The sequence below is a fragment of the Limulus polyphemus genome, unplaced genomic scaffold (assembly GCF_000517525.1).
Source record: "Limulus polyphemus unplaced genomic scaffold, Limulus_polyphemus-2.1.2 Scaffold32, whole genome shotgun sequence".
In the NCBI taxonomy this organism is placed as follows: domain Eukaryota; kingdom Metazoa; phylum Arthropoda; class Merostomata; order Xiphosura; family Limulidae; genus Limulus; species Limulus polyphemus.
Window position 1 is genome coordinate 121,700 of NW_013665642.1, and position 10,019 is coordinate 131,718.

General features: G+C 32.2%; 1 protein-coding gene across 3 annotated transcripts in view; it reads right to left on the bottom strand.

The window, feature by feature from the left end:
* Nucleotides 1–481: 481 nt before the first annotated feature.
* Nucleotides 482–10,019, bottom strand: part of LOC106460227 (clavesin-1-like) — a 24,216-nt gene continuing 14,678 nt past the window's right edge. For 2 of the 3 annotated variants that reach the window (XM_013919914.2, XM_022387233.1), the window contains exons 6-8: nt 4,843–4,953; nt 3,138–3,237; nt 482–2,144 (exon numbers count right to left, since the gene is read on the bottom strand). In XM_013919914.2, the coding sequence (XP_013775368.1) occupies nt 1,984–2,144; nt 3,138–3,237; nt 4,843–4,953 (372 nt within the window). In that variant the 3' untranslated portion in view covers nt 482–1,983. The remainder of the gene's footprint in view (nt 2,145–3,137; nt 3,238–4,842; nt 4,954–10,019) is intronic. The other variant, XM_022387245.1, reaches the window with a different exon arrangement.

The following is a 10,019-nucleotide window of genomic DNA, read 5'->3' on the forward strand; positions in this document are numbered from 1 at the left end:
AATAAAATGGAAACAGCTTTTGTTTTTATTTTAAAGCTTTTGATTACTCAAGGTAAATGTAATCTTTTTGGTTTACTTAGTTATAAGGTTTACAAGTCTGTTTTTTTGTATTATAATAGTATTATTTTTGGTACAATGGCATATGGCATGGCAAAATAACTGAAATATAATTTCAGGTTTTAGTTATTTAAATATGTATTAGCGATTAAATCCCCGTTTTGAATTTTGGAACATTTTTATTTAATGAATTTAGTACAGTTAAATAGTTTTATCCCTTGGGGGGGGGGGAGAGAACAAACATTTCAGTTCAATTGGTAATAATGTATGCTGTAAAGTGAAAACTTCTCCAAGTAGAGATAAGAATTAGTGATATTGTAATGCATTCTCTTGTAATTTGGAGAAAATGTAGTATTATAATTACACCATAGATTTTCACATTAGAGGATTTATTATTCACAATTTCTAAGATATTTAGCACAATTTCACATTATAATAGTATTGTCGAACTTTAAAATATCACACGTATAAAGAGAGAGAAAGGAGGCCGACCTTTCATTCAAATACCAAAACTTATCACCACTGCCAAAAATATATCTCAAAGTCTGTTTTAGGGCAGTACAAAATTTATATTGCATTGTTGAAGAATGTTTAAACTAATAAAACCATGAAACGTTTTACGTTAAACAAGTGGGATTAAAGTCACGCATGACTGCAGACGTTTTTTCTCACACTTCTCTTTTATAGTACGTCGTAAATTGCAACTATAAGACGCGTAAAAATAACATTTCAAATTTATATTTCGTCTACCACAAGCCACTGTCGTTGAACTGCTTTCACTCTATACCAAACAATATGAACAATGTAACTAGGAATAAGAAAAAAAAGCACACGTCTGCAGTGAAGCGTGATTTCATCATTCTTCTTAGGTTTAGAAAGTTTCATTCTTCGCTAGTTTATACAGTTTACATCACTGCAGTACAGAGTAATACATCTTCATCATAATTCTGCATGATGTACCATTTAATGATGCAGATTCCGCAAATATCAATATTATTATTAAAACTTTACGACCAATTTTGTTCTTAATTTTAAACTTAAGCAACCATCTCATACTGAATTACTTTAAAATTTTATGCTATAGAAACGTTTTTGTAACCGTTTAGCTGTTGCTGTATTAATCATAAAAAGATAAACATATAAAGCAATATAAGCAAATAAAAATGGATCATTAAATAACATTAAAAAGTTCTTGTAATACTGCATGTAAGTTCAAAATTAAAGTATGTTAATCAAAATACACGGTACAGTTTTAACTGTAATATTTGTTCTTTCAAACTACGTAGTATTTGCGATAACACATCTCGGTAAGTCGATCTGATTCTCATATTCGGATTTCAAAGCTTAAAAGTATTTGAATAATGAAATAAACTAAATCTGTTTAAACATCGTGTTTTATTTCAGCAAACTTAGAGTAATGTACTTGTACTCAGTTACACGCAAGAATCGAAACAAGATAATCATAGTAAGAAGCATATTTTTTTTGTAGACTTATGTTTCAGTCAACGAGAATAGGAAGAATACGAATGATGTTTATGACGGTTTTCGTATGATTAATTACTTATTTTACTGCAACATCAATATATTTTAAGATTGAGCTGAAATTCAGAAAAAGTGGGCTAATTATAAATGAAAAAAATATTCACACTTTACTCTTGTCCTCGCATATGCTATAGTGTGATATAATTCAATTGTTGGCAAACTGGCACTATAATATATAATGATTAGCGAATAAGCACAATATTAAAGATATCTATAGAAGCGGTGCAATATTGGCAATTAAATTTACGAGATTATTTATAATTCATGTGTCTCAATATATAATAAATTTGCCATGTGACCGGTTGTTAAAAGTTGGTATACAGCTCATGTTACAAGAACGTATAGCATATCATTTTTTTATAAACCATTATGACAGACAAGTTCTCATAAGATATCCAGTCGTGCTAATCTACCCATAAATTTCATTATACCATAAGATCCATCGTCATCGGTTGTCTGAGTAGGCTTCTTGCTTTCATCATACTGCATTTTGTCTAAGGATAGCAGGTGCTCCCTCTTTTGTCGTAATGTCTCCACCCAACGACCTAAAGAAGAGCACTACATGTGAGAAATTTCTGATTTATATATATACAACTCAAACACGAAGATGATAAAAGCTGAGTGTTGTAGACACTAGTTTTATGCCGTTTGTCACTGGAAAAAAAATGTTTTCTAAGTAATGCGTTATAATATTAGGTGAATTTTATTTTACTAATTATGAACAATTTTGAAAGTCAATAAAAAGTGATGGAATAACTAGGTGGGCTTAATGTGATGATCAACAACAACGATCCATGTTATCAACAGTGTCGTAATAAGCATATATTAATTTGGTGGGTTTTGTTGCAATGGTTGATTTATTTTAATAAACGGTATTGCACTAGACACATTTTAAACATATGGTTTTTATTATACTTGTTGAAAACAATCATATTGAAGACCTTTGTTATCAGAAACTCATGGAATATCTAAAAAAGTCAAATATTGTTCTCAAAAAAGCGTTAGAGATCTGTAAATCGTTAACCTTAGCCTGTAAATAATCAAATCTAGGCTTATATATATATAATCTTATGTTGCATGTTTATAGGTATGCATAAAATTCAAACACGGTTCTCCAAAATAGTCTGTGTGAATTTGTTAGTAGTTGAAAATAGTTTCTAAGACTGGTCTTTACAGTTCTTTAACCGGTCAAGTCAAGAGTCCAACTGTGGTTGTCAAGGGCTAAGAGTTGATTAAATAAAGTTGCGAAAGTTTTAGTATTTTCGGGTAGATAATTTCAGGTACAAACCATATGAAGTTCCAATCTTGTTCCATCACCTGAACGGGTATTATACTGCTAATCACTAACAACCTATGATTTAGGATGCAGGAAAATCTTGTCTTCTCAAAAATAGCCTAAGTCTCAGAGTGACTTGATCTTCACGTTACTTAACACTAAGATGATAAATTATGATTGTGATGCTTTATCTTAAACAATAAGACGCAGAATAATTGGTCAAGATTTTCACAGCTATCATATGAAAAAGAAAATCGACTACCTGCAAGTTCTTTCACCGAGTGTTCTCCACCGTATTCCTTTGGTAAGATCTTACGAGGAAAGTGAGAATGAAGGCTCTCGAGGTTCCAGTGAACAACCATCTGGAGAAGAAAAAAAAAAGGCGTCATACGTTCATACATGCCCACTAATTAACAGTCTTAACAAGTATACTAATAATTAATTTAGCAGTTCCAATTCAGAATGATTTATATTTTCTAACCCTAAAAGTCAAAACATGTTTGTCTATGAACGAAATGACGCAGATAGCTAAAAGCAGTTTTTGGACTTAAACTTTGGGTGTTGTGACCTAACTGATCTGGTTATCTCTGGTCAAAAGATCTTGTCGTTAGCATCTTACAACAGATAAAGGTTAGTTAAAATAGAATCAAAAGATTGTCTTCCTAGAATGTCGTATTCTGGGCCAGATAAAATTGTCGGAACTTTTATTATGATTTTTGATAATGTTACTTTAAAAAAAGGGCGCGAGGTGGTCCTCGTACGTAATGCAACTTATAAGTCATTTATAAGTTACATCATAATACTTATCAGTTCTCCTTTTGTACATTTGTAATTAACTGTGAATTTAACAACATTGCCACCATAAACCTGGATATTAACGTAATTTACGATGTCATGTTTTTTGCACAAACTGATAACAGCCACTTGTGATTTATTTGAATGCTTAACGAGTTACGTTTATACAGATGAATAGACAAACATTTTTACCTCATTTATATTTTCAAGGTAAGTAATAAAAATATAATGTGCAATTCAATTACTGTTTTGAAAATATTTAACTTAGATGTTTCAACCTTTCACTAGGCTGACATTGTGGGTTATGTATTCAGGTCTTATCAAATCTGATATAAGTATAATAACAATGATTTTATTTGATGTTGTTGTTGTTTGAGGCTTACTGGCGCAAAGCTACGGGGCTATCTGCGCCGATTTTATTTGAAGCCTACACATATGATATTAAATTTACAAAGAACGATTTATAAGAATAATGAAAATATTTTATGTTGAGAACAAACTACATTTTCTGTATAAACATGCAGTATGTTCTCTACATAAGATAATTTTTATCATTCTCATAAATCGTAGTTTGTGAATTTAATATTTTATCAGCATAATGTGCAACCGTGCACAAATTTAAACAAGCACTTGCGTGAACTCACCGATAAAATACTTCTGATACAAAGAAACAAAAAATCAATTTGGCGTTTTTCCAATAAACATCGGAAATGGTTATTCAGCTTTTATGACTACATTTTTATGACTACATTTCCTTTTATACTCTAGTTATACTCTAAAGTAAAAGGAATACGTTTCGTCCGTTAGGTGTAAGTTTGTCTTTATAATTTCATATATAATATTAGCTACTCATACAAATCTTTAACATAAATAAAACTATGTTTTGCACCTTTTATCACTTCCATAAGAAAAATTAGTGTCAATAGGATATACGATATATTAGTATACTCATTACAGTATTAGAAGCTAAAACTCTGAAAAACACCGATTTTAATGTAACTACATAAGACTAAAAATAAAAATTCCGAAAACGACGAATTTAAGGTATTAAAATAAAATTATAAAATAGCTAAAAATAAACACCGATTAAAAAAAAGAAGTCCTGCATATGAACAAAAAAGAAGTCCTGCATATGAACATAAAAGAAGTCCTGCATATGAACATAAACCTACCCGTTCTTGAATCTTCTGACTCAACAGATTTTTAAAAAGTTCGTAAATGAACAGGAGATATCTGGGCATATTAAACCAATGGATTTTTCTGTGGGAAATAGGCATCGCTTTCTGAAAACAACATGATATGCATTACTAATGATTTTTTACGCCTTTACTTTCGTATGCAAATTCCCATCAACTTTGTATGAAACATAAAATTTCTTTCTATGACAAATCTTATTAATAACATTATAATCACAGCCATTAAACGTTTTACTCCGACCAAAATAACTTTACTCTGGAGAAAATTAACAGTAATATATTGGATCTAAATTGCAGTAATCAGAAACGTTTTTATTTTCATATGTAACCAGAAAAGACACATCATATTGCACAAAAGCAGATGTCTCCGTCTCTTCTATGTTTCCTGCATTTCTGTTATCGTATATAAGTTCGTGTAATTTCAAGACCCTCCTGCATTATAAGGCTATTGAAATTGATGAATATTTCATGATATACAACTTGTGAATATCTGGTAACAACAATCTCACACATTTGGCCTTTCTGGTTTCTTATTTCTTTGTTTTATACAGACTAATTATAATACATTTCAATAAGGACGTGTATGCGCTGAGTGTAGAAAGAAAAAGTCCATATGAAGACAATAGTCCTTCTGTGAGATGTGTAACAGTATTTTCCTTTAGATCAAATCTACATTTTGATATAGCTGCCAAATGTGCTGCATGAATAGAAAAGATCACTAAGCGGAAACTAATATCTCATAACAATGGTTTAATGAAACTGAAGAGAAAATACCGAAATTCTCAGAATGAGCAAAATGAAGGAGGGGGGGGGGGGCTGAGTGACAATGAAACATTCTGTGCGGTGAGTAAAAACACTTTTCATGTAATAGTAGAGGTCTGAGAGAGGTCTTGAAACATGCAAACTCACAGAAGAAATCTAACTAGGACTGCGATATCTACAGGACATTTTCATTGTTGATAGCAGAGGATCTTTAGGGAAACAAATCTCATTCCTATACATTGTAGTTTACAGACAGTATGTTAATTTTTCTTGTGGCGAAATGGTAATATTTTCATGAACACATTTCGTGACTCGGGTATTACAAAAGATGTTCTTGTGCTAAAGCCTCACATCTTATCACTCATGCTCTTGGGCCACACTGCAAGAAAAAAGATTGTATGAGAAAAATCAAAGTAGAGCATTTTTCTCTCCCAATTGACGAAACCACCACCAAGTTAAGAAGTAACTTGGTGTGCAGATATGATATTGATCAGATACTTAAGACTGTGTGAGAACTCGTTATTTCAATACAACATTCCCTAGTGTTGCAGAAGCATGGAAATTACTTAATATCATCACCTCATCACTTATGAGTGATATTATGATAGATAAGGAAAACTTTATTCAGTCCAATGTACTGCTCAAGTAGATATACATATACTGGAATCAAAGTGAGAAGTCTGCACGACACAGATGGTTCTAAGTCATTTTCTACGTCCAGTGAGGACCATCTGTGGATAAAACAAGGAGAATATGTTAGATTGTTTTTTCTGTTAACATTCTACTACATTGTGTGCATGTGCTATTATTAGGGATGATGCAAATGGTATCCCTACTATCTTATTTGTATTGTTTTTGAAGGATTGATATTAACCTTACCTACATTTTCTTCCTGTTTTCAAAAATGTTTTCTTTACTTGTACATGTTGTATTCAGGAAATGCATGTTGAAATTTCGGATAAAAGCTACATCTTAAAACAGCTGCTTTCGAAATGGACATTAAAACCTATCAGTTGATCACGAAATTTGATAATTAAAAAAAATCATTTTTATGCATGCTTATTTTACGCTGCTGTTGCCTTCTTTCTGAAGTTGGAGAAAAAACTTCCATTAGGAAATCCTGCTCTACAAGAACTGCATCATTTTCACCAATTGTTTAAGGCACAAACAATTAGCAAAATTTTTGCAAAGGCATTGGCAACTAAGCTAAGACACGTGTTTCTTAGTGACAGAGAAACTGTGGTGTAAGAGGATAATGGACCCAATATTCTTTGGATAGTAATATAAAAGAAAATTGGTTTGCAGAGAGAAATGAAACATATAATGTAATTTGGAAACGAGTTGATCATTATTGGAACATGTTTTAGAACTTGGATAAAACGGACGAAAGAAGTATCAGAAAACTGGATTACTTGATAAAGCTTTCTTGGCTTTACCAGCAGATTAGAAGGAAATTGGAAACGTTTTTTGTGAATACAAATTTGGGTTACTAATGAAAAATATCATTGGTTGAAAAAACAGCTCTAGCTCTGCAAGTCATGAATAATACTGAGCTATTGTTTGTCTGTTGTTAAGCACCAAGCTACTCAATGGGCTATCTGTACTGTGCCTATCACACGGGTATCGAAACCTGATTTTTAGCAATATAAGTTATCGGACTTATCACTGAGCCACAGGAGGGCTCTATGAGTATAGAGAAATAAGCTAAAAATGTAACAAAGACAAAATAAGTGCTTAAATGCGTTCAGCAATTTCGTGTCTTATACAAAATTTTACTAGCACAACGTTTTGTTACACAAACACCAACTGCTTCAGGTCACGACACTGATGAGCTCATGATGAGCAAAGTCTCATGATTATGGTTACCCTTGGACAGAAACATGATGGCCTAACTCTCATGCAATCGTTTCGAGACACCTAGACTTATTTAGTAATACCTAGCTGTTGTCTCCATGCTTCATACAGAAGTACTCCAGTTAAGCCTAGCAGCCCTATCATATAAAAACTAGGGTAAAAATTAGAAACTATGTCCATCCGCTTAGTACATCCATTCATAGCATTGCAACCATGTCTTCGCGAACTTCATGCCTAGTTTCTTCTTCCTTGTAAGTAAATATCTTTCTTTTGAAAAACTAAACCATAAATGTTTATAACTCATTGAGTGCTTTCTTTCAAGGTAATGGTTATTGATTAATTTGAGTAACAAGTGTAACCCACTAATGTATTGAACATGGATCTTAATAAATGTATTGTTATAATATTTAAAACCTCAGTCTCAGTTCCTTATCATCACACAAAGCTTCCTCGAGTTAGTGATCTGTGTGATAATACCACTGACTGTTCATCCTGGCAAGTAGTTAGGGAGCCTGTTGCGCATCTAAATGCTGATTGGCTAATCTGAATCACTGAGTTATAGGTGAATAGTCCCACAGTGTCGATGACGAGGAACCCACTTTGAGGACTAATAATGGCTGAAGACGGCTTGAATGGGTAATGAAGAAAAACTTTAATATAAGTTTAACATAACAGCAAATGTACAACGTTTCGACAAGGTTTTGTCATCATCAGGTAGCGTCTTCAGCCATTATTAGTATATTCACCTAACTGTTTATCATACTCGATAACTTTTCAATGATATAAATATATATATATGGATAGCATTATAGATGTCAACAGGACCCAAAGTAATTTCTGCTTTTCTTCAGGAAAGTGAAAAAAGTTTACACGAAATTCAACAACAATGATTGATTTACATTTTTTTATTATTTTCATTGTTTCAGCGAATTACTGAGAATAGTTATTCTGTAACTTACCTAAAATACCTGAGAAAAATGAATTTGGAAATGACGAAATTTCCTATTTTTCCTTCACTATGCACCCACACAAAGTACATAGTAAGACACCCACTGAAAATAAACGTTATGAAGTTTTCAATTATACTCGAAATTTAGAAGTTAAAAACAACTTAGTTGAAATGTCACAAGTTATCGTTTAAATCAACGAGAAAATTATAACATACTCTAATAGATAGCAGTGTAATCCTTGATTATCAAAACTTAATAATATTATCACAGAGTCCATCAGACTGTTCCATACTGCTCATAGAACCAAAGTCAAGAATATTATTACAGAGTACATCAGACTGTTCCATACTGCTCATAGAACCAAAGTTATAAAGGTATTACAGAGTCCATCAGACTCTCTCAAACTGCTCATAGAACCGAAGTTAAGAATGTTATTACAGAGTCCATCAGACTGTTCCATACTGCTCATAGAACCAAAGTCAAGAATATTATTACAGAGTACATCAGACTGTTCCATACTGCTCATAGAACCAAAGTTATGAAGGTATTACAGAGTACATCAGACTGTTCCATACTGCTCATAGAACCAAAGTTAAGAATATTATTACAAAGTCCATCTGACTTCTATACTGCTCATAGAACCAAAGTTAAGAATGTTATCACAGAGTCCATCAGACTTCTATACTGCTCATAGAACCAAAGTTAAGAATGTTATTACATAGTCCATCAGACTCTTACTGTTCATGGAATTGAAATTAAGCCACCACAAAGTATATTGGGTTGTTCTGAAGTCCTTGTAAAATCAAATCTTGAAAATATTACTACAGAGTTGATGTTATTTAACCTTCGTGCAACCAGTATTTAAGTACATTACTACAGTGTCTAACAGGTTCGACTCTGGTTCATGTAACACTCCAATCTTTAGGATGCTACTACTACAAACTCATCAGATTCTACCGTAACTCTGGTATAACTAAATGATTTTTATTGTACGACGAGGAATGTTTTATCAAAAACTAGAAAACGTGAGTAATTTCTATTTTAGTTTCTTCTTTATCAAAATACACACCTATGTAAACATACCATTTTCTAACCGTTAGAAATCTAAAGTACTGCTATTCTCTATTATTTGGTATATTACATTTACAAAGGTCTAATCTTCACATAGATTAAAATAAACACAGTCATGTCAACGACAACAAAAAAAAGAACTACAGCACGCTTATTTTATACTTATTCTTGTATATATATATATATATAAAACTAATTGTGAACAACTTACGTTATACAGAAGAATGTATCCACACCCAAACTAGCCTGAAACACAAACTGTTTGTCAATGTCTCCTACTTGCTCCTTCGTGTGAAACAGCCCACCTGAGGAAGAGTTTTTTCCAGTTAGTGATAAGACGTGGACACAATAATATAGTTTTAGTTTTTATATACAACTCTACTATTGTACAGATCGTGATTGTTTCTATTGGGAGTACAATGGCTGATTGTTTTAAGTGTCCTACATAAAAGTACTTAAGTAACTTACGATGGTTATCAACGTGTAGTGAAACACGTGGTCGTTATTCAAAAATAG